This window comes from Apis laboriosa, unplaced genomic scaffold (genome assembly GCF_014066325.1).
Source record: "Apis laboriosa isolate Shangri-la unplaced genomic scaffold, ASM1406632v1 scaffold18_cov149, whole genome shotgun sequence".
Taxonomy (NCBI): domain Eukaryota; kingdom Metazoa; phylum Arthropoda; class Insecta; order Hymenoptera; family Apidae; genus Apis; species Apis laboriosa.
This window is the reverse complement of record NW_025222233.1, coordinates 1,449,485-1,475,147: the sequence shown is the minus strand read 5'-3', so window position 1 is coordinate 1,475,147 and position 25,663 is coordinate 1,449,485. Positions and strand designations below refer to the sequence as shown.

General features: G+C 24.8%; 8 protein-coding genes, 1 long non-coding RNA gene and 1 other non-coding gene across 18 annotated transcripts; 8 read left to right on the top strand and 2 right to left on the bottom strand.

The window, feature by feature from the left end:
- The first annotated feature begins 550 nt into the window (after positions 1–550).
- On the top strand, positions 551–4,279 carry LOC122712023 (akirin-2). The gene is made up of 5 exons (XM_043931304.1): positions 551–1,038; positions 1,654–1,853; positions 1,950–2,112; positions 2,202–2,257; positions 2,359–4,279. The coding sequence occupies exons 1-4, from the start codon at positions 861–863 to the stop codon at positions 2,210–2,212; spliced, it is 552 nt and encodes a 183-aa protein (XP_043787239.1). The 5' UTR covers positions 551–860; the 3' UTR covers positions 2,213–2,257; positions 2,359–4,279.
- Positions 4,280–4,576: 297 nt separating this feature from the next.
- Positions 4,577–7,172, top strand: LOC122712009 (arrestin homolog). Its single transcript, XM_043931283.1, has 7 exons — positions 4,577–4,729; positions 4,851–4,972; positions 5,053–5,349; positions 5,452–5,679; positions 5,821–6,009; positions 6,129–6,297; positions 6,426–7,172. Exons 1-7 carry the CDS (start codon positions 4,663–4,665, stop codon positions 6,569–6,571), a joined length of 1,218 nt encoding a protein of 405 aa, XP_043787218.1. The 5' UTR covers positions 4,577–4,662; the 3' UTR covers positions 6,572–7,172.
- A 137-nt stretch (positions 7,173–7,309) lies between these two features.
- On the bottom strand, positions 7,310–9,489 carry LOC122712008 (general transcription factor IIE subunit 1). The gene is made up of 7 exons (XM_043931282.1): positions 9,340–9,489; positions 9,012–9,171; positions 8,652–8,947; positions 8,255–8,481; positions 7,984–8,188; positions 7,662–7,890; positions 7,310–7,569 (listed from the first exon to the last, which is right to left on the bottom strand). Exons 2-7 carry the CDS (start codon positions 9,136–9,138, stop codon positions 7,394–7,396), a joined length of 1,260 nt encoding a protein of 419 aa, XP_043787217.1. The 5' UTR covers positions 9,139–9,171; positions 9,340–9,489; the 3' UTR covers positions 7,310–7,393.
- A 44-nt stretch (positions 9,490–9,533) lies between these two features.
- LOC122712021 (rab-like protein 3) lies at positions 9,534–11,096 on the top strand. 2 transcript variants are annotated; one of them, XM_043931301.1, is made up of 5 exons: positions 9,534–9,699; positions 10,012–10,221; positions 10,306–10,454; positions 10,618–10,731; positions 10,834–11,096. In XM_043931301.1, exons 1-5 carry the CDS (start codon positions 9,654–9,656, stop codon positions 11,008–11,010), a joined length of 696 nt encoding a protein of 231 aa, XP_043787236.1. In that variant the 5' UTR covers positions 9,534–9,653; the 3' UTR covers positions 11,011–11,096. The 2 variants fall into 2 exon arrangements, with proteins under 2 accessions (XP_043787236.1, XP_043787237.1); XM_043931302.1 differs by lacking the exon at positions 9,534–9,699 and adding an exon at positions 9,859–9,921.
- A 609-nt stretch (positions 11,097–11,705) lies between these two features.
- LOC122712007 (putative ATPase N2B) lies at positions 11,706–14,052 on the top strand. Its single transcript, XM_043931281.1, has 8 exons — positions 11,706–11,853; positions 11,941–12,334; positions 12,609–12,794; positions 12,926–13,167; positions 13,236–13,404; positions 13,469–13,609; positions 13,702–13,821; positions 13,893–14,052. The coding sequence occupies exons 2-8, from the start codon at positions 11,954–11,956 to the stop codon at positions 14,013–14,015; spliced, it is 1,362 nt and encodes a 453-aa protein (XP_043787216.1). The 5' UTR covers positions 11,706–11,853; positions 11,941–11,953; the 3' UTR covers positions 14,016–14,052.
- Positions 14,053–14,103: 51 nt separating this feature from the next.
- Positions 14,104–16,189, top strand: LOC122712017 (deoxyribose-phosphate aldolase). 3 transcript variants are annotated; one of them, XM_043931295.1, is made up of 5 exons: positions 14,104–14,165; positions 15,013–15,191; positions 15,278–15,413; positions 15,496–15,872; positions 15,975–16,189. In XM_043931295.1, exons 2-5 carry the CDS (start codon positions 15,018–15,020, stop codon positions 16,131–16,133), a joined length of 846 nt encoding a protein of 281 aa, XP_043787230.1. In that variant the 5' UTR covers positions 14,104–14,165; positions 15,013–15,017; the 3' UTR covers positions 16,134–16,189. The 3 variants fall into 3 exon arrangements, with proteins under 3 accessions (XP_043787230.1, XP_043787229.1, XP_043787231.1); XM_043931294.1 differs by lacking the exon at positions 14,104–14,165 and adding an exon at positions 14,666–14,944; XM_043931296.1 differs by lacking the exon at positions 14,104–14,165 and adding an exon at positions 14,668–14,829.
- A 385-nt stretch (positions 16,190–16,574) lies between these two features.
- On the top strand, positions 16,575–18,882 carry LOC122712018 (40S ribosomal protein S4). The gene is made up of 6 exons (XM_043931297.1): positions 16,575–16,612; positions 17,046–17,304; positions 17,655–17,752; positions 17,844–18,015; positions 18,146–18,275; positions 18,701–18,882. Exons 1-6 carry the CDS (start codon positions 16,610–16,612, stop codon positions 18,825–18,827), a joined length of 789 nt encoding a protein of 262 aa, XP_043787232.1. The 5' UTR covers positions 16,575–16,609; the 3' UTR covers positions 18,828–18,882.
- LOC122712099 lies at positions 18,482–18,615 on the top strand. Its single transcript, XR_006346261.1, has one exon. It is a non-coding gene; the product is annotated as a small nucleolar RNA SNORA16B/SNORA16A family (small nucleolar RNA).
- A 146-nt stretch (positions 18,883–19,028) lies between the features above and the next one.
- LOC122711999 (probable tubulin polyglutamylase TTLL2) lies at positions 19,029–23,559 on the bottom strand. 6 transcript variants are annotated; one of them, XM_043931262.1, is made up of 11 exons: positions 23,204–23,559; positions 22,575–23,063; positions 22,341–22,487; positions 21,088–21,213; positions 20,879–20,982; positions 20,676–20,805; positions 20,307–20,583; positions 20,033–20,235; positions 19,704–19,961; positions 19,328–19,623; positions 19,029–19,253 (listed from the first exon to the last, which is right to left on the bottom strand). In XM_043931262.1, the coding sequence occupies exons 3-11, from the start codon at positions 22,416–22,418 to the stop codon at positions 19,133–19,135; spliced, it is 1,593 nt and encodes a 530-aa protein (XP_043787197.1). In that variant the 5' UTR covers positions 22,419–22,487; positions 22,575–23,063; positions 23,204–23,559; the 3' UTR covers positions 19,029–19,132. The 6 variants fall into 6 exon arrangements, with proteins under 6 accessions (XP_043787197.1, XP_043787198.1, XP_043787200.1 ...); XM_043931263.1 differs by having other exon boundaries at positions 22,341–22,483; XM_043931265.1 differs by having other exon boundaries at positions 19,328–19,533; positions 22,341–23,063.
- On the top strand, positions 20,860–21,731 carry LOC122712025. The gene is made up of 3 exons (XR_006346234.1): positions 20,860–20,989; positions 21,063–21,224; positions 21,293–21,731. It is a non-coding gene; the product is annotated as an uncharacterized LOC122712025 (long non-coding RNA).
- Positions 23,560–25,663: the final 2,104 nt, after the last annotated feature.

The following is a 25,663-nucleotide window of genomic DNA, read 5'->3' as shown; positions in this document are numbered from 1 at the left end:
TATTTAAAATTCTATAATCTGTTTTTAGCAAATTATTTGAAACTGTCAAATAATTATTGATATACAAATTAATGTTCATAGCAAAGCTTAACAAAGAATACATATTCTTAAGAAATTACAATTTTCAATTTAAAATATATTTTTTTATATGGATAATATTTAATAAAATTAAAGTTTAAAATTTATGCAATTAAAGTTTATAATTAAATATAAAAAATTTCATTATATTGTCATAATTTTCAAGTATTTTTTGTTTAAAAATATAAAAATTATATATTATTAATTTAAAAAGAATTTCTCATTTCTAAAGAAAATAATTTTTTTAAAAATATCAATTAATTTTACACTATTGATTTATAAAAAAAGATATGCAAATATAATAAATTTAAAAACAATTTAAATTTTAATATTCGAATTTTTGATTCTTGAATTTCAATTAAAATATATCAAAAGTAGGAAATGCAAAGCGACGCCACTATACAATATATTGACCAATCAGAAACGAAGAGTCCTGGGTTAGTTGAGTCTGCGACGTATACATTTCGGAATGCAAGTAGTGAAAAGATGGTGCTTTGATAGTTGAGACATTCGTTCCGTGGTCGTTCCTAGCCGACAAACCGTGGTTGCCAGCCATATTGTTTTACCGCAGTGTTTGTTTTGGTGCAGCCTAGTCAGAATACGAAGAAATCCGAGGGGATCGACTCGAAGGAAGATAGAAGAATTAGAGTGCAGTTAAAGAAACTACTTAGGCAGTGCGCGTATACGGTGGTTTTGCTGTATTTTTCGGCATAATCATCGTAGCTCGCGGGCTAAGCCCATAATCTAAGTGTCAGTTGTGAATAAAACGGTAAAAGAGAGAAATGGCCTGCGCCACTCTAAAGAGATCTTTGGAGTTCGACCCGGTACATAGTCATGGTCGTCCTAGTAAACGAAGAAGATGTGTACCAATGTGTGTCTCCCCCGGTACATCAACTCAAGCTAATTCCAGGCCACAGAATCCTTCGCCTTTTGGCGAAGTAACCCATAAACTGACGCCTGGTAATTATTATACGTTACGGCCATTTTTATTTTTCTTTTTTTATTTTTTTCCTTTTCATCATGATATGACAGGGAAAGCATGATTAAATCGTTTTAGTGATTTAAAACTTGAATTCACGACGTTTAAAAGGGGGAGGGAAGATGCGGCGTTTAGGTAGGGGAAGATGCGTAAATCATATGGTAATGTAGTAACGGACATAAAGAATTAAATCTCTTTTTCTTTTTATTTATAAACATTTATGTTTTTAAAAATTGTTTGATTTCATAATATTACAAATCAATTTTTAAAATAAAAAAAATTAAAAAATTATATTTAAATTTATTATGCTTTTAAATTTTTTAAATGCTTTATTCATTTAGTGATTATAATTTGCTATCTAATAATTATTGTTATAAATTTTAGAATTTAGATTTAGCATTTTTTTATAAATATTTATAATTAAAAGAAATTATAATATATATAATTAAAAATATTATATTATATTATATTATATTATAATATAATAATTAAAAATTAATTAAAAATTAATTTAAACTAATTTAAACTATTTAGAATAATATAAAAAATTTAATGTGTTCAAGAAATACAATGAAATTAATTTTTTTTATATATAGAAAAGATGGCTGCTAATATAAGAGAAGAAATTCGGAGATTGCATCGACGCAAACAATTGCATTTTAGTCCTCAAAATAATAGTGGTGATTCTTCAGATATGGAAGGTCCTGCCAGTCCTTCAAGTCCATCTGCTTGTGGTTCAAATTCATGTAGTTATAATCCTAGTGGAAAGGAAAAACCTTTATTTACATTTAGACAGGTAATTTATAGTTTATAATTGTAATTAATTTATATTTAAACAAAGATAAATATTTAAAAAAAATTATAAAATTATATTAAATATTTAATTTTATAGGTGGGTTTGATTTGTGAACGAATGCTTAAAGAACAAGAGACACAGATTCGAGAAGAATATGATCAGATTTTAAACATGAAGCTCTCTGAGCAATATGATGCTTTTGTTAAATTTACCTATGACCAGATACAAAAGAGATTTGAATCTGCAGCTGCGCCAAGTTGTAAGTGAAGTTAATACATGATAATAATAATAATTAATTTGTTAATACATGAAAATATTCTTTTTATTTATAAATAAATTATTTTTCAGATCTATCCTAAAACAAGATTCTTATTTATAAGGACATGTTTCTGTGAAGAATATAGGTGAGATATATAATATAAAATAATTGTATAAAATATATTTATTTTTCTAACAAATATAATAAAAAATTTTTTACTAATTTTTTATTTCTTTATTATTATAGATTTCTACTGTGTGAGACAAATTTTGCTTGAAATTTAAATTGTGGTATGCAGCACCACTTCGTTCAAAAACTTCTTTAAAAAATTCATACTACGACTTACATTGAAAAAAATGTGTTTGGTAAAAACAAAAAAAAGCATAAAAAAGAAAAAAAATTAGTCATGTAAGTTTAGTAGGTTTGCAGCAAACAGCAATCGTACTACAAAAATCTACAGTGTATACTATTGAAACTAACAATATTTGTACTGGCCGATATTAGAAATGCGCTGGTATCAGGGAACTGTACCGAGATTCTAGTTATGTACAAACAAGTACATGTAGGAGTTATACACAGTGCATGATTATGCTTGAAGCCAAGAGCTTGACTTGCACAGGGTTCTGTAATATCACATAATTGATTAAAAATAGATAAATGTTCATTTCTTGTACATTTTACCAGAAAATGTAAAGAAATGATAATAATACAAATAATTCCTTATTAATTTAATGATACATGTATTAGATATTGCTCAATCATATGCGAATACTCTCGTATTGCAAACGTAAAACAATGTACATTGAAATATTTGGCAAAAAGTACTGTGCATATGAAGAGAAATTATAAACCATGGGGAAAGTTGTTTTCACGTTGAACTTTAATGTATTTTATTATTGTTTCAAACTAGATAGTTTCAAATTTATAATATACATTACGTATTTAGAAAATTTTATTTTAATGATTGCAATATGAAATATTTTTTTGATATGTGTGCTTTATTGCATGTGTAAATTTTCAATGTAAGCAACATTCCCCCTAAAATGGATGTGTTCGAACTTAAATAACGTACATAACTTATAGAACTAAATTATCAATATTTTAAATAGATATCAAGAATCAATTTTATTTCTTTCTAAAATCAAAAAATATTTGAAATCTCAAAAAAAAAAAAAAATCCTGAAAACAATCTTGAACGAATTATTAATTTATTGTGATTAAATTTTGTTGAGTTTTTATTATGTATTAATCTTCTATTTTAGTAAAAATTTTCTCGTTAAAATTACAAATATAAAAATTTGTAAAGAATTCAAGATAAGGTATAGTATGTAGCATTGTACGAATATATTGTCAAAATGAATATTTGAAATAAAGATTTCATAAAATTTCGCAAATATTTCTGTTCCCTGGTAGCAACGACTTTCTTTAGCATAATAAAACACTAAGTAACGAATATATAATATACCTTAATTGTGCCTATTATTAAATGTGTTTATCGCGATAATTCTACTATATTTCTATTGTTACCGATTTTTAAATTTTTAGTTTATAATCGCTCATTTTTTATATTATATCTTGTTTTCTTGCTTTTTTGTATTTAAAAGAAATTCAAATATATAAGAAAGCAATATGAATGAAGCTTTCTTAGTTACTGCATGCATTTTTTTTCTTTTTGTTGTAGCATGAAATTCACTTATATTAAAAAAAAAAGCATTAGGCACCAAGAAATATTTATTTAAAAGAATTTCAGAGAGCATGTTACAATTTATTTTTATTTGTTTAATGAAATATTTCATTTTCTCATTTATAAAATTAAATATTAAAAAAAGGGCATTATGAATTGCCTTGTTCATTCCCAAAAAGAAGATGTCTTTCAGTTACCAGAAAAATTTGGGAACACAATATTAGTGTTCATACAATAATATACATGATATATCAAGTGTTTACTGATTGCTGAATGTGAAAAAAAAAGAATATAAATGGTTCTAATTGTCAACAACAAGTAATATCTACTTGAGAAAATTATTGTTTATCATTATGAAAAATTTTGTGAAAATATATAATGATGTGATTCCTTATGGATTTAGGGGATTTAATTTCAATTAAAATACCTTCATATTATATTATGTAAGCACTTAATATTGAAATAAATATAAATATAAGACTGATCACATGTATTTCTTTATTTTAATCTTTTTTTATCAACTGAATATGCAATTGCACATAATATTTTCTTGTATAAATGTTTACAAATTTGTTTACTATTTAATATATTATGAAAAAAATGATCACTGAATCTTACTTCTTTCCTAGTTGAAGATGCATGAACTACTGAATCAGATCCATATGCGTAATAAATTTCTTACATATGTATTCTAATCTCATTAACTAACTTGTGTAATAAACTAATGCTATTAGTAATGTATATGGCTTCAACAAAAGAAGCCCCTCTAGGACTATATGAAGTTCCCTGTTCTTGCTAAGAAACTGTCACTTCTGGGCGCGAAACAAACTTTTGCTAATTCATTTAATTGAAGAAAAGATTGCCAAATGTTTCCTCTGTTGTTTTTGGCTTTTGTTGTAGCCATCAAGGTATTCAAGAAAACAACTCCAAATGGTAAGTTATTAAAATAAAAATATATAATAATAATTTATTTTTTTTTATAAAAAATATTGAAAGAATTAGTAATATTTTTTGGGATTCTTTATTTTTAAAATTGATTTTTCATTAACTATAGGAAAAGTCACAGTTTACCTTGGTAGAAGAGATTTCATTGATCATTTGGATAGCATAGATCCTATTGATGGCATTATTGTTGTTGAAAATGATTATCTTCAAGGTCGAAAAGTTTATGGACAAGTAAGAAATAAAATAATTTACTTCAATATTGAAAATCATATATTTATATATGAACATTTTGTATTTTATTCTAATATTAGGTAACAACAACTTTTCGCTATGGACGCGAAGAAGATGAAGTTATGGGTATCAAATTTAGCAAAGAACTTGTCTTATGTCGAGAACAAATAGTTCCAATGAAAAAGGAAAAACAAGATATAACACCTGTTCAAGAACATCTTTTAAAACGTCTTGGAGCAAATGCATATCCATTCTTATTTCATTTTCCACAAAGTTGTCCTAGTTCTGTTACATTACAACCTGGTGATGATCAAGGAAAACCATTAGGAGTAGAATATACTGTAAAAATTTATGTTGGTGAACATGAAGAAGATAAAGTAATGTTTTAATCATAGTTAATAAATATTAACTTATATTAATATAAATACATAATTTAAATATATACACATATATATCTATATTTAATTTATAATTTATAGGGACATAAAAGATCATCTGTTGCATTAGCTATAAAGAAATTACAATATGCACCACTTGTAAGAGGACGTAAATTGCCTACCTCTTTAGTTTCAAAAGGATTTACTTTCTCTCAAGGTAAATTAAATCTAGAAGTTACACTTGATAAGGAGATCTATTATCATGGAGAAAAAGTAGCTGCTAATGTTATGGTTACTAACAACTCTCGAAAGGCAGTCAAAAATATTAAGGTATTTATTTATTTATATATATATATTTTATAATATATATGTATGTTATATATAATATAATAATATAAAATAATATAATATAAATATATTATATATAATATAATGGAATTATATTTAATATCTAATTTTTATATATTTTAGCTTTTTGTGGTACAACATTGCGAGGTAACAATGGTTAATGCTCAATTTTCTCGACACGTGGCCAGTTTAGAGACACGTGAAGGTTGTCCAATCACACCTGGGGCATCATTTACAAAACAATTTTATCTTGTTCCATTGGCCAGTAGCAATAAGGATCGTTATGGAATTGCTCTTGATGGTCATTTAAAGGTATAATAAATAAAACTTTTATTAAAAATAAATTTTTTTTTGCTTTCAATTTTCATGAATTTTAATTTTTTAATTAATTAATATGTAAATTTTTAAACATTTTGTTGTTTAATATATAGGATGATGATGTGAATCTTGCATCTTCAACTTTAGTCGCAGAGGGTAAAGCTCCTAATGATGCTATGGGTATTGTCATTTCTTATTCTGTACGAGTAAAATTGAATTGTGGCACTTTGGGAGGTGAATTAGTTACAGATGTTCCATTTAAATTAATGCATCCAGCTCCTGGTAAATAAATTTTAATATCCAATATATTAAATATTTTAAATATAATATACAATTATATTATATCAATAATTTATTTTTAAATTTATATTATATAAATATATAATTCAAGTATTATTTTATTATCACAGGAGCTGTAGAAAAAGAAAAGACTATTTTAAAGAAGAATAAAAGCATTGAGAGAACACGTTATGAGAATTCTTGTTATTCAAATGATGATGATGATAATATCGTATTCGAAGATTTTGCTCGTTTGCGTTTAAATGAACCAGAGTAAAAATATTTGTAAAAAGACAAATACTTATTTGAAAGAATCTTAAATTCATAATTCTTTGTATTAAATTTAAATCAAAATACAATAAAATTATATCAAATTTAATAATAAATAATATAATATATTGCATAATGTAGAATTTGTTGATTCTAGGATTCTTTTGATGTGAGTTATGTCTAAGAACTGAAAAAGCTATAAAAGATATACGAAGAATAAAAAAAATTATATCCATATACGATTATTTTGATATATGGAGCTGAATATTAATATACTAATATAAAAAAACATAATAAAAAAATACAAAAAAAAGCGAAAAGTATTATATTAAAAAAAATATATCGTCTTATAATTTCTACCCGATGGTGGTGGTCGGTTAGAAATTCACATGAAGACAAAAAAAAAATGATTTTAAGTAAGCTTAATAAATAATTTATATTTGGCTAAGATAAAAATCTTTCCGCGTTACCAGAAGTGACATGTATGCTATTAACTTTGATTTATAGTGATTATAACGTGTCTGTAAATGTTCATTTATTACAAAATTGATGACATTGTTGAATTATATCTGTATATTAGAAGAAGAATAAAAATTTCAAAATGTTAATTTTTTAGTTCTTTTGCTTTATATTTCATTATAGTACAAATATATATTATAGTATGAATATAATATTAAAAAGAAAAAAAAAATAAATTTTTTTTTACCAAACCCAGAAAATTATTTATTTTATGACTATACAAAATATTACAAGAATTTTAATAATCGCTCAGTCTTTCAAGGCATTGTTAAATATTTCATATCAATGCTGACTGCATTATCGTATATAATTAATCGTACATATGCGAATAATATTCTTGATATGCTTGAATATATGCTTCTTTTTCTACAGGAGTCATTTCTGCTATTAATGCATCATTTACATCTGCAATAGCAACTGTCTTTCCTGCAACAGTTACAGTTGGTACAAGATCTTCATCTTCAGAATCCATGGTTTCTACCTCTCCTAAAAAATTTTAAAAAATGTTCATATTTTTTAAAATAATAGTATCATTATAATAATAATTTTACAATTTTAATATTTTATAAAAATCATACCTGTATCAATAGCTTGCATTTCAGTAATTTCTTCATTATCACTACTATCACTAGATTCTTGAGGTAATACAGATTTTATAGCAGCTGCTGAATTTGTTCCTCCTTTTTTCTCATGAGCCAATAATACAGACATTATATCTTCACCTTGTTTATTATTGGTTGATGTTGTATTAGTAGCAGTAGCTGCAGCTTTATCCAAAATATTTTCTTGGGTATTAACTCCATCAGGCTAAAAAAATAGATTAATATGAAATATTATATTATTAATATATTATAGTAATCATTACTATTAATAAGATATCAATACTGAAAATAAATTTACCTGTGAATCAGTATTAATAACAGTACTTTCCATCATCCAAATTGGTCTTTCCTTTCTTCTATTTGTCACATTATCATCAATAGAATCATCACCAATTGTAACATCTACTCTTGTGTCTTCTACCATAAAACCTGATGATCTGGTAGCTTCACCAGACCATTGCTCACCAGGTGCTCTTAGACTGCTTGGTTTTCTTGTATCAATACTAAAAAGAAGAAATATAAATAATATATAAGATCATATTATTAATTGTTTTTTTAAAAATCCATACCCTTTAATAGTATTTATATCAACTGGTTCAGGTTCCAATATTTCAGGAGCTAATTTAATACCTTCTACTTCCCTTAATAAAATGTATAAAGGTTCTAATTGTTCATTAAATTTAGCTAATAATAGTCTTGAATCTTTTTTAGGAAGAGCAGACTGATCTTCTTCCACTACTTCACGACAATATGTACATCTAAATTCACCAGTAGTCATATCAAATAATTGATCTGCCTATATTATATCATGATAATAAGTATTTTATTACTAATATGTTTATAAAGTTATTTCATAAATAATTTTCAAATTTTATCTTTTTTTATTTTTTTTATTTTTAAAACTAAACTACTTTGAGAAACATTGCTATATAATTTATAAATAATAATTTATAAATATGTACATACCTCAAGATCAGTAAAAGTTTTCAAACAATTTGTACATTTAAAACTAGCCCTACTAGTTGCATCTCTTTCTTCAGTTTCCATTCTCTTTCTCATTAAATCTAATTTATATTTTACTACATTTACAAAAGTCTTATAATTAATAAAATAATAATTAACTTTTTGTGCTTTTCCATCTGATCCAGTTTCCATTTTTAATCTAACTTGTATGAATTTATCATTACGTAATGTAGATATTCTAGCTCTTAACATTTTACGTTCAAATTTTAAAAGCTCACAAATGTCATCTTCTTTCATACCTAATAAAATAGAATAATATAATCTTAAATATATGATGATATAATTTATATATTTTGTACTTACATGGATTTCTAACTAACATATCAACAATCAATGCATCTTCTATTGTATAAAATCCACGTACTACCAAACGTGCTAATTGTTTTAAACTACTGGGAACTTCTGTAACAAGTCTTTCTTCACCACTCATTTTGTTAATAGATATAATAAAATACAAGAGTTACTGTAAAAATTTTTATATATTATCCTCCATATAATTTATATTTATTTAATTTATATTAAATTAATTTATATTAAAATATATTTTATAAATGATTTTATAATTATATTTGAATAATATTATAAAATATATTATTTTAAATTTAATTTGTTATTGTAACAAAATACTAACCTTTAAAGTAGCATAAGTAGTATTATTTATCATCAAATATGTCAAATAGATATCAGTATAAATAAATTAAAATATATATCACAATAATAATTATACGTTCTCTCAAGAGAAATAAGAAAATAATAAAATAAAATACATTATTTTATTATTTGATTAAAAAAAGACAAAATACCATTCCAATGGACGCTTGTTTATAAGTATAATTGCTTTTAGGTTATGTATTCATAATATAAAATTATCAAATGACAGCTTGTCAAACAGCAATATAAAAATAAAAAGATATACATTTTCATATGATTTAATGAAAATTATTAATGGCTGCAATTGATAAAGTTAAGATTATTGTCCTTGGCGATTCTGGTAAGAATATATATATAAAGCAATTCTATAATACTCTTAGTTATTGCCATTATCTTGTTATAGTATTTGTATGTAATTATCTATTATTTTATTAAAATAAAATTAAAATGTAAACAAAATGAATTTTATATTTAAAATATTTTGTTTATATATAAACATATTTAATTTTTTAATTTTTTTAAACTAGAATTTATGCGTTATATTTTATGATATTATTTATAGGTTATTTATTGCTTTCCACATCTACATATATAATTTTATTTAAATTATATATTTAAATAATATTAGATATTTTTTCTTTTTTATTTTCAGGTGTGGGAAAAACATCATTAACACATTTAATATGTCAACAACAACCTATTAGTAATCCTTCATGGACTATAGGTTGCTCAGTAGAAGTTAAATTACATGAATATAAAGAAGGAACTCCTAATCAACGAAGATATTTTATTGAATTATGGGATATTGGAGGAAGTCAAAATCATAAAAATACAAGATCTGTATTTTATAATCCTACAAATGGTATATATATAAAATATATAATATTAGGAATATAATATAAAAAATTTAATAATAATATAAATTTAATAATTATTTATCACATAGGTATCATATTAGTTCATGATTTAACAAACAGAAAATCACAGCAAAATCTTCAAAAATGGCTTGAAGAAGTTTTGAGTAAAGATAGCAATTATATGAAATCAAAATCATTTGATGATTTTGATCCTGAAAAATTTGTAGGATCTACACAAGTAATATATATTCTAAATATTATATTATATTATATTATAATAATATTATATTATATTATAAGAATATAATATATATTCTAAATATTATTCTACATAATAAGATAATATATTGATACATCAATTTTTTTTATATAATTTTGTGTGAATAAAATTATCTTTCTAGATACCAATTTTAGTTATTGGTACAAAATTAGATCTAGTTGCTGAAGTTAGAACAAATGTACAAAGACGTTCTTCAACTATTGCAGAAGAATGTGGTGCTGATGAAATATTTTTGGTATATTATTTTTTTTTATAATTATAATTAATAATATAATTTTATAAGATTTTTTTATTAATTAATAAAAAATTTATTATTTTCAAGTTGATATTATTGCAGGATTGTCATCAAGTGAGATCACTTGCTGCTGGTTCTAGCTCCTCTGTTAAATTAAGTAGGTTTTTTGATAAAGTTATTGAAAGACGTTATTATTCTCCAAAGGAAGGAATCAGTCCTGATAAACGAAGACTGCCAATATATATCCCATACAGTTCAAAAATTTATCATAATGATTAAAAACTCAGAAAATTTTTTTATTTTAGCATTAATAGAATTTTTATTCCTAAATTTTAACATTACATTCCTAATTTTTATGAAATACATATTTGTAGCAAAATGAAAATAAAACATAAATAATTATTTTAAATAATTAAAATATTTATATAAAATATAATAAAATTAGACATTTTGAATTAAATATTTTAAAATATGTTTATATATATATATATATATATAAACACATTTTAAAATATTTAAATATATATATATATATATATAAGAAATAAATACTAATTTTGTTACATTATTGGAAGATAAATGATATATAAATATTTTATTTTTTCCTATTTTTATTTGATAGTTTTAATTTATGAATAAAGCTTTATATAGCTCTCGAACTATGAACGATCATTAATAAAATATATTTGATGTTTCTATACTTTTTTGATTACGTCATAACTTAACGCGCGATAGATAATTTTTCAAACTAAATTTCATATTATGCATTTTCTTCTAATAGAATTAAAATATCATAAAAAAGAATATAAATTTTAATAAATTATATAAACGGAAATAAATGCATACATATTTGATTGAACATTTTTAACAATTATTAAATTTTGTATATTTATTAATATCATGTTTCACAACTACCCTTTAAATTTTCTAGTCTAAGTATTCTATTTTGAGGTAGATGTATGTAATGTATTTTTATACGTAATATAAAGGTTAACACACGTACATCATTATCTGTTAAATCATAAATTCGATTGAATATGTGAATTTCTTTAATCATATATACAGAAAAACTTTTCTTTATTAATTTTTTAAATTAAATGTATATTTATCAGGCTATTATTTGTAAGAATAAATATTTGTTTAATTTGATAATTAATAATATATGTAAGTAATATATATAAGTAACGAATCACGAGCTTTTTTTTTTAGGATATCTTTTTCTATGATGATGATAACTTATTTGTCAAAAAAATTTTATAATCGAAATTATTTTATGAATTTGTTATCACGATTTCAATCTTATGATTTTATTCAAAGTTATGGATATGTTCATGATATTTCATTGATTGAAAAAGGCCCAATTGCTGTTTTAAAAAATAAAATAGCAAAAGGAGAACTAATGAAAGATGAGCACCAAATGAAAGTTACTAAGACATTGCAAAATATTTATGAAGAAATAAATGGATATAAACCTGAAGAATTCAGTTTATTAGATAAATGGCTAGGTAGAAAAAGAAAACAACCACCAAAAGGTCTATATCTTTATGGAGCAGTTGGTGGAGGTAAAACAATGTTAATGGATCTTTTCTACCAATGCTGCCAGGTATCTCAGTTAATAATTTATATAATTATTGCACATGGGGAGCCAAAATGTGTATTATTGATTATCTATATGATAATTCATAATATTTTTCAGCATAATTCATATAATAAAATAATTACTGCAACAAGGATTTACTTTATCTAGTGAAGGTAATAATATAAAAAAAAAACTTTTTTAATTGTAATTATATATGGCTTTCCATATGCAGTACATAGCAAAATAAACTTTTAATTAAAAAAAAAATTAATAATTATCTTAAAAAATATTTTTTTAGATCAAAAATAAGAAAAGAGTTCATTTTCATTCTTTTATGTTGGATGTACATAATAAAGTACATGAAGTAAAGAAAAATATTGTACGAGATGTTAGTAGTACAAAACTTCAACCATTTGATCCAATACCACCAGTTGCAAGAAGTATTACTGAAGAAGCTTGGTTACTTTGTTTTGATGAATTTCAGGTTTAATTTAAAAACATATTATTCAATAATATATAATAATAATATTATATTAATATAATAATATTATAATAATATAATATCATATTAATAAAAACTTATATACTATATATATTATATATTATATATTATAGGTAACTGATATTGCGGATGCTATGATATTAAAACGATTATTTACTGAACTTTTTAATAATGGTGTAATAGTTATTGCAACTAGTAATAGGGCACCCGATGATTTATACAAAAATGGATTACAAAGAGGAAATTTTATTCCATTTATACAAGTCTTAAAAAATTATTGTATTATAAATTCTCTAGATTCAGGTATAGATTATAGATTGAAAACAGGTCTTGGAAATGAAAAAATTTATTTCATGTATGTATATTTATACATAGATAAAATATAGTAAAATATTTTTCTGTAAAAAAAACTAATTATTATAGAAAAGGAAAAGATGCAATAAGTGATGTGGATAAAGTATTTAAATATCTGTCGTCAAAAGAAAATGATGTTGTGAGATCTCGAACAATTTCTATAAGAGGTCGTAATGTTACCTTCAAAAAAACTTGTGGACAAATATTGGATTCAACTTTTGAAGAGTTATGTGATAGAGTAGGTTGTTTTAAATATCTTTTATTAAATTAGGATACTTTACTATATCATATTTTGTTTATAGCCACTTGGTGCTAGTGATTATTTAGAATTAAGTCAGGCATTTCACACAGTCATTATAAGAGATGTACCACAATTAAATTTTCGTCTTAAATCACAAACTAGAAGATTTATTACATTGATTGATACATTATATGATAATAAGGTAAATATATATTATCTTTATTTATTTTACATATTTATTAATTTAAATTGTAAATAATTATATATAAAAAAATAAATAAAATTTTTTTTTAGGTACGAGTTGTAATATCTGCAGCTGTACCACATACAAAACTTTTTGTACCAGAAGGAAATAATGAATATACAGATGAAAAACGAATGTTAATGGATGACTTAAAAATATCACGTGGTTCAGTAAGTTATACAGTGAAAATTATTATTTTTATTGATTGAGAAGTAAATTTATAATTTTTTATTTTTAATAGGATGACTACAAATCTAATCTTTTTACGGGAGAAGAAGAACTTTTTGCTTTTGATCGTACTATATCACGACTTTCGGAAATGCAAACTACACAGTATTGGGAACAATGGCAATATTATAGATAATAATAATTTAAATTAATAAAAATTTTATTAGTCTGTTTGATAATATTATTATTCAGATAACTAAATTGCAAAATTATTGATAATAGATTTTTTCAAAAAAGTACAATATTTCTTAGAAAAAATGTAATATTCAACTATGATATATTAAAGGTATTTTAAACGAAATATTTTAAAATATTATAAATATATTTATAATATATTTATTTCTATTATATATATTTATTTATTTTATATATAACTATAAATATTATGCAATAATAAACAATTACACATATTAAACATAGGAAATATATTGTGAAATATTTCAATAGGATATTATTTAAATAATATATCGAATATTCATTAATTGTTATAAAATAAAAATCAATCAATAGAATTTTATTTCATTATTAAAAGAATTTTATATTTCTTAAAATTCTAAAATTTTTTAAAAATATTTTTTTTATTTTAAAAATCTCAATTCTTTAATTAAAACAATGCTGTTTATATATATATAATAAAAATTATTTTTCCAATTATATTTTATTTAAATCTTAAAATATTTTGATAAGAATGGATATATATAATTATAACATATGATAAAAGTAAGTAGAGTATATATATGTTTACTTACTTAGTTATAATATCAAGGAAAACATAAGATTGAAGAGGGGATAACAAGAAAAAGGTTTAAGATAAAGTAATATATACATATAACCAATGTACATATACATGAAACATATTTTTTGCTGTAGTAATAATCGCAAATTATAGGTCATTCAGTGTTATCAATTTTTAAAATTAATATTTAAATGATATCAATCATAAATTTAAAGTAATTGCACTTTTCTTACGCATTCATTTTTACGCATTTTATTTCATTCAAATAAACCCAAATATTTTTAAGTATTTTAAAACAAACACAATGAATATCCAAAAATTGACAAATGGTAAAACATAAAAATTAAAAAATTTTTAATTATTTTATATTCTTAAATTTTACATATTTTTGTTTTAGCTACAATGAATTTTGACCAATCTGCAATAGATGAAAAAATTAATTCTATACGTTCTAGAGTTTATAAATTGGAAAAACATGTTAAAACTACTTGGTTGATAAAAGCAATAGGTTTTTTAGACTTAACTACTTTAGGTAGTGATGATACACCAGCAAAAATTGAAGCTTTATGTGTTAAAGTAATATTCTACTTCATGTTAAAACTTTAATATTTAATATATCTTTGAAAATATCAAAATTCTATAATTAATTTTTATAATTACAGGCAGTACACCCTCTTAAATTATCAAATGACTCAAATTTACATACTGCATCTGTATATGTATATCCTCTGAGACTTATGGATGCGATAACTGCATTGGAAAAACTTGATAAAGACCATAAAATTTCTAGAGCTACTGGTAAATATAGATTTAATATTATAGATTTTTACAATTTTTAATTATAATTTTTAATTATAATAATATATGGTTATCCAAATAGTGGGTGGAGGATTTCCATCTGGACAATATTTATTGGAAACACGACTTCGTGAGGTAGAATTAGATGTTGAATTAGGAGCTGATGAAATTGATATTGTTATCAATAGACCATTAGTATTAATGCACCAATGGCAAAAATTATATGAAGAATTGAAATTATTTCGTACTGCTTGTGGTAACAAATGTCTAAAAGTCATACTTGCTACAGGAGAGTTAGGTAATTTGGAAAATGTATATAAAGCATCTATGATAGCAATGATGGCTGGTGCAGATTTTATTAAAACATCCACTGGAAAAGAAGCAATAAATGCTACTTTGCCTGTTGGAATTGTTATGTGTCGTGCAATTAAGGATTATTATGAATCTACACAAAAAAAGGTATAAATCTTTATTTGAATAAAAAATAAGAAATACACTTTTTTATTTCTTATATATTTATCATTAAAATATATTTATTTATTTTATCTATATATTATTTAGATTGGTTTAAAACCTGCTGGTGGTATTAAAGTTCCACAAGAAGCTTTAGAATGGATGATGTTAGTTCAAATGGAATTAGGAGAGGAATGGTTATGTAAAGATTTATTTAGAATTGGCTCATCCAATTTATTAGATAATATTATTGAAGAAATACAATAAAATTAATCTAAAATGATGAAAAATTACAAAAATTTCTTGTATAAAAATATTAAAATAATTATTGTAATTTGTCATTCTTATATACAAATTTATTAAAAAATTTATGTATTAACATGTCTTTTATATTTTCCATTTAAAAAATTATTAATGTCTAAAATTAGAAATATTAAAATAAGAAAATATTAACAATTATTTTAATACTATAATATTATATAAACTATATTTACTATATAATTATGATTTGTAATTTAAATATATAATATATAATATATATGTATATATATATAAAATAAAATATAACTAAAATTTAAAAAAAAATAAAAATTTTCAAATTAATTTAAAATAATGTAAATCATTTATTAAAATATCAATTTTCAAATAATACAAATCCGCCATTTTAGCTACAGTGGCGTTGCGGAAAGTTTTGATATATAGAATCATAGCGTGCATGTGTCTTTTCCGTTTAGAAAATCAAGATGGTAAGTCTGAATATTTGTTGTCAATATGAAATCTGTTTACATCGATTGCATGCTGTATTATATTTCTTAATATCCAAGTAAAGAATAAATTAAATAAATTAAAGTGAATATTTATTTTTATATGATTTATTAAATTCGTTTAAATATGTGTAAATACGGTTAAGATATGTGTAAAAAAAAGTATTTTTAAATAGATTAATATTTTATATAAATATTTGTTAATGATCTATTAAGAAAATATATTTTTAATATAACTTAATTTATAATTATAATATTAAATAAAAATAAAAAATAAAAATATACAGTGATAATAATCTACATATACTCGCGTATAAAGTTACAATAGATTAAATTGAGTTATATTTTGATATTAAAAACTTTTAATTTTTATATATTTTATTTGAAATAATTAATAAATGAAAATTGATTTTAGGCACGTGGACCAAAGAAGCACTTGAAACGTCTTAACGCGCCTAAAGCATGGATGTTAGACAAACTTGGAGGTGTATATGCTCCACGTCCATCTACGGGACCTCATAAATTAAGAGAATCTCTTCCTCTTGTTATTTTTCTTCGCAATAGATTGAAATATGCATTAACTAATTCTGAAGTAACAAAAATTGTAATGCAACGTTTGATTAAAGTTGATGGTAAGGTTAGAACTGATGCGAATTATCCAGCAGGTTTTATGGGTAAGTTATGAAATACTTTCTTTTTTTTTTTAGTTATAATGATATATTATATAAATTTGAAATATGATATAAATACTTAAGAAATATATAAGGCTATATGGAAGCTATAATACTTTTCAAATGATGAATTATAGTTAAATATTAGCCAATAATAAATCATATCTTTTTTGGTCACAAATTGAATAAAATATTCTTTATGTATTACCCAAAAAGTGCACAGTTTATATATAATTATAATAATAATAGAAAAATATTTTTATAAAATATATGAAAAATTAAATATAACATTTATATATATATATATTTAAAATTTATATATATATATATAAATAAATTAAAAATTTTTTTAGATGTCATTACAATTAATAAGACTGGTGAATATTTCCGATTGATTTATGATGTTAAAGGCAGATTTACCACTCATAGAATTACTGCAGAAGAAGCAAAGGTATTTAAATAATGGCATTAAATCAGAGATAAATCAATAATTCAATTAAATTAATTTTTTTGTTAAAAGATTATTTTAATTTTTATTGTAGTATAAATTATGTAAAGTTAAACGTGTTCAAACTGGTCCAAAAGGAATTCCATTTTTGGTAACACATGATGGAAGAACTATTCGTTATCCAGATCCTGTAATTAAAGTTAATGATACCATCCATTTAGATATAGCAACAGGAAAAATTTTAGATTCTATTCGATTTGATTCAGGTATAATATTTTTTTGATCATTTTATTTTTATTTTTATTGTATTTAAGCATTTTTTTAAAATAATGCTAAATATAAAAATAATTTTTTAAAATAATTATATAAATAATTATATTTAAATAATTTTTTTAGGTAATCTTTGTATGATTACTGGTGGAAGAAATTTAGGACGTGTAGGTACAGTAGTTAGTCGTGAACGTCATCCTGGATCTTTTGATATTTGTCATATTAAAGATTCACAAGGGCATACTTTTGCTACAAGGTATTTTGCATTTTTATTTTTTATTTACATTTTATTTATTATATATATATATATATATTATATATATATTATATTATATTATATTATATTATATTATATTATATTATATTATATTATATTATATTATATTATATTATATTATATTATATTATATTTATTTTTAATTTTTAATTTTTAATTTTTATAAGAAAAAAAAATTTATTTATGATGGCCATAATCGAAGCTATAATATATTATAAAAATTATTGTAGTCAAAAAATGGCCAAAATAAACTTCTTTAATATTGGTCACTGATTGTTCTTACATAGACTTTTCAGTATTACCCATTAAGGAAACATGATTTTTTTAAAATAAATTTTTAAAAAATTTTTGATTATTGTTTATATTGATTAATTGTTATAATATAATATAAATTATTTGTTTAGATTGAACAACGTATTTATCATCGGCAAAGGTACAAAGCCATACATTAGCTTACCAAGAGACAAAGGTGTTAAACTTTCAATTGCCGAAGAGCGCGACAAGAGGTTAGCAGCAAAGGGAGTGAATTAATGTACATTTGCAAAAAAAACGTTCAATAAACCGAGAATTTCTTGGTGAATATAAATATTCTGCACCTTTATCCTATAATTTATATGTGATATTTTAGAACACGATATAGTATATATGACATTTTCATTAACATCACAATTCTATCACAATTATAACATTTTAAAAAATATCTTGCTATTAAAAATATTGAAAAACATTTTTACGTGTTAAAAATGTGTCTTAAATGTAGTATTATAAAATTTAATTGGTCAAAGCATTGTGCTGAAATTTACTTAAAAGATGAATAAAATATAGAGAATATTTGTTCACTTTGATGGCAGCCAAATTTCAGTATTAAGTTCTAACATTTTTCGTAACATAGCATTATATTGTTCATCTCTATATTTTTCATTTTTCTTGTGCACTTCTTTGGCAGCTTTCAAATATCTGTAAAAGCAAGATTAATCAAATATATTTTTATATTTTTATATAAATTGAAAAAATTTTATCTAAATTATTACTTTTGTATAGAAATAACTGTATTTCTAATTTCTTTTTCTATCTTTCTTGTAGTTTCTGATAAAGATACATAATCAATAGCATATTTAGGTTTTATCGATATCAATGGATAAATGCGGACCCATCCTCCTTCACTTGTACATGGTTTACTCCAATCTTTACCATTATCCCATATTGATGTTTTATCGTTGTTTTGTGGGTTATTACCCTGAAAACCGCGTGGAATGTATTTATCCACTAATAAGGGAGTGTAAAGAGACCACAAATTTGAAGAATTGTTGATGGTTGAATGTTTGAGCTAATGATTAAAATGAGTATAAAACTTAATATTTTTGCTAGCAATTCAATATTTACTAATATTCTTTTGTAGATACGTACAGTAGGCCGAAGTTCCGTACATATGTTTAAAAAACCATCAGTTTCCCGATAAGTTTTCGATTTTTTTTTCATTGTTCGATTTGTACAATACTTGGAAGACATTTCAACCTCATCATCAATTGTTGACCATATTGTAAAAAGGGAAAGTCCAGTATTGCATACTGGAAGACCTAATAAATCGAATAAATCATGCAGCAAAGGTTTCTTTACTTCAGAATCAATTTCGCAATCATTACTTAAACCTGGGCTAAGATTCACCTATTGAATTATTTTTCAAATATTAGCAATAATTTTCATTTTTTAAGTGAGTAAGATATATGTCTTTTAACCTCTAATAACCATGGTTTTAAATTTTTATCAATTAATACATCAAATCCAAAGAATTCAAAACAATTGGAAGATTTTGGTATGCTCGCGGCTTGACTTAGTATTGTTAAACTAACTAAACAAGCTATCCTCTGCCAAAGAAACCAATCGTAATATCCAGCTTGTTCAAAATATCTTCTTAATTGTCTAAAAGTCCATTTACAACCTACGAAAGTTCAAATCATATTTGTAATATAATGATACAAAAAAATTTAATTTATAATAATCATTTTATACCAGAACCGATGCGTTCTTTTTTCTCAGAATATCCTGGGCCCAATTTATTCAAGGAAAAGTTAGTAAGATGTCGGAAAGAATCATTTATATGTTCTAATGAAAATTTTTCCGTAGCAAATCGTGCCAATCCTTCTTTGTACAAATATATCGTTAGAGGTCGATAAGAAGGTACGCACACGTACAATCGTAAATCGAATTTGTAGCCCCCGATTAGAAGAGGATTTTCAATATATCTTTGGACTATTGCTGCATTATCATATGTAAGATCACTTAATTTCTATAAATATTATACATTTAATAAATTTATTAATTATGTTCTCTCTCAAGATGCTATTCATCTTACATGAAATTCTTACACGAAATTCTTACACGAAATAAAAAAATTCCTTTGCCTTGACTCTGACCAACTGGTTTACAGATCCAAACTCTATCATGCTCGCAACGACTCCATTCTTCCGCTAATTTAGTATATTCCGATGGCAAATTATATCCTATAGGACTAATGTTTTATTTTTGATTAAATATTATTTTTATAGACTATACTTATTATATATATATATCATAGACTATACCTGAAATCATAGATCGAACCGTGCATTTTCTTCATGCATCTAAGATGACGGATAAGATTGTCTTTTCTACAGATTGAACTTCCTTTTGGAATTCTGTTGATAAACTAAAATGTATATATTTTATATAACAATTTTGATAAACATTTTTTCGTAATAAATTTGATTTGTTATGTAATTATTTTAGAAGAAAAAATTAAATGTGCTATTACCTGCCACGGAAGTAATAGCTTATAATGGGGTAAAGGGAAACCGCCGGATCGCCACCATAAATTCCATCGATCTTTGAATACATTATTTTCGCCAGTATATTCTCTCCAACCACGTTCCGTACAAACCTGTGATCAAAGTATGTAATTCAAGTATTTATATTTAATAAAATTAAATAAAATATATTTATTTAGTATTTGTTTACAGATTAAATTTTTTTTAAATAAAAAAAAAATCTTGTGAATGCGTGATTCGAATGAATGAAACAATAGATATATTTTACATTCTACAATTAGGAAACGTTTATACATGAGAAAATAACAGAAATGTTGATTTATTTGTCGTGTTATTAGAGCATTAAGAATGGTTACTTCAAAAGTGAACCAAGGCCTCTAATTACAATTAAATTCAAGTATATCTCTTTTCACTGTTACGGTAGCCTACTTTTATTATTCTTTTCTTATATCATCGATTCGCTGTGAAAGGTCATCGACCACATTTACACCCTGTTCTTATAACCTGAATTATTTCTATTCATCAATAAGAGTTTGATTTCATCCATAGAAATATTAAATTTATTATTAAATTTATATCAAAGTTAAAAATAAAAAAAAGTATTTTCAATTATATTGCATATATGTACTTAGCTCAAATTAAAAGTATAAAGATAAGAATAATTAAATGGAAAAAATATATAATTGTAATAATATCGAATAATAAATTCTTTTTTGCTAAAGTTGAAGTTTTGAAATTTCATGAACATAAGATAAAGATCATAAACCATAATAAGAGATCTCTATCATCGTCACGATGATTCTACTTTTCGCTGTCATTATTACATATTGCGCTTACTTAATAGTTGTGCTTCTAAAAATGATGCACGCGCAAAAGCGCGTCGCATCTCGTTTGACTCTGCAGGTATGTACGTGCATGTGCACATCGTATGTACCTTGAAAAGTATTCAGTTCAAGGGCATGGCTAAGTTTGTAACCGTGTCGAACAAATTCCAAACGACATAAAAGCGTGGCGGAACGTATCCAACATTTATGTACTTACCTATCGATGTTATATATATATATATATTCATTGTATTTCAAAATTGAAATCATTCATCATTGTAATCATGATACACACGTTTGAAATTGAAATACGATTTGTTCGATTTTTATTTTTTTCAATAAAAATATCATATATATCTAATATGTATAATATATATAATGCTAGATAATTAAAAGTAAATTCAAGTAAAATATACCTGTGTAAGAAGATGTGGTCCTATACCATTGTCGTTGAGTCTGAACACAAAAGGACCATCCAAGTATTTCACTGCCATAACGAAACATTATATTTTGGAAGATCGCGCGAAGATAATAATTATGATATCACAGTACAACCAGTCTTCCTTTTCACAATAATAAAGAAAATTTTATTTCTTTGGTTATTTCTTTGTGTAAAACAAAAAAAAGAAATATAAAGTTTATATTTTTACTTAAAAATTTCCAAATTTGATGAGATATCTTGTCATATTTTACACTTTTCATTCACAAAACATTAATATGTATAACATGTATACAAATACTTCTTGATAATTTGAAAATCGTATTCAGGTACATTTTTCATAATTTTTTGTTATCTTTTTCATTCGAAAAAGCGGCTTTTCAACAATTACAACGAATTAAGTTTTCAAAATGCCATTTCTATTGATAATTAATGTTTAATATTTAAATATTTTGAGATAGATCCGCATGCAAGCGAGCCGGATTCTCGATTCTCACTGGTGCACCGCCACGTTTCAATCTACGCAATCGCTTTGACCCGGTCGCAGATGCGCAGGTTGCTCGTATGCCGCCTTTCACGTTGCTTCCTAGCTTTTATCAGCTTTTGCTGGACACAAGGACACCGGAAGTTTCATGGACCACGAACTTCCAAAAGAATTAGATTTAGATGTCTGTTTAAAGATTATTACACGTGAACAAATCTATTAAACAAAACATAAATAACATAAATGTCAGTAAAGTTCAAAGCTTTATAATGATGATGATGATGATGATGATGATGATGATATATATATATATTGTTAATCACTTTCTTTTACTTTTGCTTAAAAATTTATCATACTTTCTCTGTACTCAATGTTTGTCGAATTATAGAAAAAAACACTCGAGTGATATTCTTTGCAATTTACATTCGTGATTGTATTATTAGAAATACATTCATTGAAGTGCACGATTATAATATATCAATTGTAAAAAGATTAACCAGAAAAATGTTTCGCGTGTCTAGCTTCGTAAATAGGAGGTACCGCAAGGTTACTTTAATGACAAATCGATGAAACGTCCCTTACGGACAACTTCTTCCTGGTTAAAGACGAAATGGTTTATGATCGGGTCTTCATAATTTTGTGTCTTTAATAATTTTACACGGTATCTTTCCTTTTACAAGTCTAATCACTATTTACGACACGAATAATTCGAATACGATACAATATGGTTTAACTGTTATGTATGATTTCTTTCCTATTTTTTTTTTTTTTTCTCAATGATTTGCATTTTTACTTGGCATTATATATGGGAGATAGATATCGAGAAGTAAAATTTATAGACAATAATTTACACGAACATTTTAGTTTATTGTAAGCAACACGTAACACGGATACAGAAGCTCGTTGCGATATTCAGCCAGTAGTCGATCTAATTAATATTAATCCTAATAAGTTGCATCCTTCATAGTACTGGATCGATCTATCGCGACACACATCGGCCATATCGAATTGGTTGGGATGATTTCAGATCGTAGAAAGGATTATTCTTCTTCTTTCGAATCGACTTCTTATGCATCTCTTGTACGAACGTTTTAACGCGAGTTATTCTACGAACGCCGCGTGTTTCTTACTTGCTAAATTATACAATATACGCTTAAATACGTCCTCCAGTTTTTAAACTAGCTTTGCTAATTTGTTTCTTCATAACTACTACATGACACGAGTCTGTAATAATGGCACAGAAATCGGTAACCTTTTCTATAATTACATGGCAATTGCTATCGAGTATTCGAATTCTCGATTTGTCAATTTTTATCATCAAATTTTATTTTCTTTATGCACCCTGAAAGCTAAACGGATTTTAAACGGATTCGTGTGTGTAAAATATAAAACGTGCGTTGTTCTCTTCTGCGTACAATTTTAGCTAAAAGAATTTCCAGATTTCCAGTTGGTCATGCCAAAATTAAAAATATTCTTCGTAAAATGATTAGCCAACAGAAATAATAGTCAAACCTGTTATTTAGCTCGTCTTCAATCGCCTGATTTCAGGGTAATGTATAATTTTGCATGATTTATAAGTAAAATTTCTATGTATGAACATTCTAACTAAACGAGTTCTATTTTCAGATCCGAGAAAGATAACAAGTTATCTCTGTCAAACTCGTCAACAGTTGACAATCAACGCGCGCACAATAGTAGGTATTCATCGCCGTTTTTCAATCATAATCACGAATTTGAAATTCAATTCATTAAGAGATAATTAATTCGCGCGTCTTACAGTTACGAGAAAGCTTTTTTTGAAATCAAGGAAATTCGAACACATATGAAAATGAGAGTTTAAATTTTGACCATTTGCTCGTAAAGAAGTTTTTTCGTCGTTTAAGACTTTTTTCTTTATCAACACCCAAATCCTCTCCCGAATCTCTCCAAGGAAACAAGCAGAAACATTTTCATGTTGGGTGCACTTTGGTAATGCGAAATATGTGATAATGCCAGTAATACTAATTGCTTGGATGACCTTTGCGTGATTCGAGCAGGAGACCAAGTCGGCGCGTTTATTGTATCGTTGCAGAATTTTCTGCGGCAACGATTTTACGAGGTATTCAAGACCTGTCCGCCAAGGGAAACGTGATCACTTGTGTCGCGTACATTAAAAGCGGAACCGTAAGCAGAAGGAGTTTGCGTCTCATCGATATTTTATGGCTGCTTAATCCACCAATTAGTCGTGGAATGTCGAGGTAGCGAAACGCGAGGAACTTTTGCCAACTCAATAGCCTCTCGAGAAGTTCTTCTCTCACTAACCTTTTCGTTCAAGGGAAATTTTAATCTCGAAAATCGAAGGAAACTAGCGATTATTATTATGCGACTGTGTAATCCCTGCTTCCAATCCAAAGGTATTTCATTCTATTTTCTTTCGTTCGAATCAATTGTAAAGCAGCCTGCAAAGCCGGTTAATTAGCTTCTTCTGTTCTTGATATTGAGTCGCGACTATATAACGGATAATCATCGACGCGATAATTGTCATTTCGAACTACCAACTACCTAGTTGAGTAGTTTGTGCCGAGTACAATTGCTTAGAAGGTTACGTGGGCGCTTAGTAAGTATAGTATTATCGTAAGCGAGCACGATCACGAAAATTCGAGAAACGTGATTATATTTGGAACAATGATCTTTGATATATGAAGGACATTTTTCTCTCTCTCTCTCTTTTTTTCTCTTTTTTTTGTATTTCGTTTTTATTTTCGATCGACTTTGCCGACTTGAAGGTATCCTGCTTTTAAGCAGAGGAAGGTTTTTAAGTAATCAAGGAAATTATA

What these genes read in the sequence shown, in the direction of transcription:
- LOC122712018 (XM_043931297.1), top strand. An exon ending in TTATCCAGCAGGTTTTATGG is followed by an intron (nt 17,305 to 17,654) that starts GTAAGTTATGAA and finishes AAATTTTTTTAG; the next exon opens with ATGTCATTACAATTAATAAG. An exon ending in TTCTATTCGATTTGATTCAG is followed by an intron (nt 18,016 to 18,145) that starts GTATAATATTTT and finishes TAATTTTTTTAG; the next exon opens with GTAATCTTTGTATGATTACT.
- LOC122712023 (XM_043931304.1), top strand. Translation starts at nt 861, where the DNA reads ATGGCCTGCGCCACTCTAAAGAGATCTTTGGAGTTCGACCCGGTACAT. An exon ending in AACCCATAAACTGACGCCTG is followed by an intron (nt 1,039 to 1,653) that starts GTAATTATTATA and finishes TTTTATATATAG; the next exon opens with AAAAGATGGCTGCTAATATA. An exon ending in CTTTATTTACATTTAGACAG is followed by an intron (nt 1,854 to 1,949) that starts GTAATTTATAGT and finishes TTAATTTTATAG; the next exon opens with GTGGGTTTGATTTGTGAACG.
- LOC122711999 (XM_043931262.1), bottom strand. Translation starts at nt 22,418, where the DNA reads ATGGCAGTGAAATACTTGGATGGTCCTTTTGTGTTCAGACTCAACGAC. An exon ending in AAGGAATTTTTTTATTTCGT is followed by an intron (nt 20,584 to 20,675) that starts GTAAGAATTTCG and finishes TAATATTTATAG; the next exon opens with AAATTAAGTGATCTTACATA. An exon ending in AAAAGAACGCATCGGTTCTG is followed by an intron (nt 20,236 to 20,306) that starts GTATAAAATGAT and finishes GAACTTTCGTAG; the next exon opens with GTTGTAAATGGACTTTTAGA.
- LOC122712008 (XM_043931282.1), bottom strand. Translation starts at nt 9,138, where the DNA reads ATGAGTGGTGAAGAAAGACTTGTTACAGAAGTTCCCAGTAGTTTAAAA. An exon ending in AAACTTTTACTGATCTTGAG is followed by an intron (nt 8,482 to 8,651) that starts GTATGTACATAT and finishes GATATAATATAG; the next exon opens with GCAGATCAATTATTTGATAT. An exon ending in TTATTAATACTGATTCACAG is followed by an intron (nt 7,891 to 7,983) that starts GTAAATTTATTT and finishes CTATTTTTTTAG; the next exon opens with CCTGATGGAGTTAATACCCA.
- LOC122712007 (XM_043931281.1), top strand. Translation starts at nt 11,954, where the DNA reads ATGATGATGATAACTTATTTGTCAAAAAAATTTTATAATCGAAATTAT. An exon ending in TTGAAGAGTTATGTGATAGA is followed by an intron (nt 13,405 to 13,468) that starts GTAGGTTGTTTT and finishes TTTTGTTTATAG; the next exon opens with CCACTTGGTGCTAGTGATTA. An exon ending in ATACATTATATGATAATAAG is followed by an intron (nt 13,610 to 13,701) that starts GTAAATATATAT and finishes ATTTTTTTTTAG; the next exon opens with GTACGAGTTGTAATATCTGC.
- LOC122712017 (XM_043931294.1), top strand. Translation starts at nt 14,920, where the DNA reads ATGAATATCCAAAAATTGACAAATG. An exon ending in TATCCAAAAATTGACAAATG is followed by an intron (nt 14,945 to 15,012) that starts GTAAAACATAAA and finishes TTTTTGTTTTAG; the next exon opens with CTACAATGAATTTTGACCAA. An exon ending in TAAAATTTCTAGAGCTACTG is followed by an intron (nt 15,414 to 15,495) that starts GTAAATATAGAT and finishes TTATCCAAATAG; the next exon opens with TGGGTGGAGGATTTCCATCT.
- LOC122712021 (XM_043931301.1), top strand. Translation starts at nt 9,654, where the DNA reads ATGGCTGCAATTGATAAAGTTAAGATTATTGTCCTTGGCGATTCTG. An exon ending in TATTGTCCTTGGCGATTCTG is followed by an intron (nt 9,700 to 10,011) that starts GTAAGAATATAT and finishes TTTTATTTTCAG; the next exon opens with GTGTGGGAAAAACATCATTA. An exon ending in ATTTTATAATCCTACAAATG is followed by an intron (nt 10,222 to 10,305) that starts GTATATATATAA and finishes TTTATCACATAG; the next exon opens with GTATCATATTAGTTCATGAT.
- LOC122712009 (XM_043931283.1), top strand. Translation starts at nt 4,663, where the DNA reads ATGTTTCCTCTGTTGTTTTTGGCTTTTGTTGTAGCCATCAAGGTATTC. An exon ending in CAAGAAAACAACTCCAAATG is followed by an intron (nt 4,730 to 4,850) that starts GTAAGTTATTAA and finishes CATTAACTATAG; the next exon opens with GAAAAGTCACAGTTTACCTT. An exon ending in CTCTTGATGGTCATTTAAAG is followed by an intron (nt 6,010 to 6,128) that starts GTATAATAAATA and finishes TTTAATATATAG; the next exon opens with GATGATGATGTGAATCTTGC.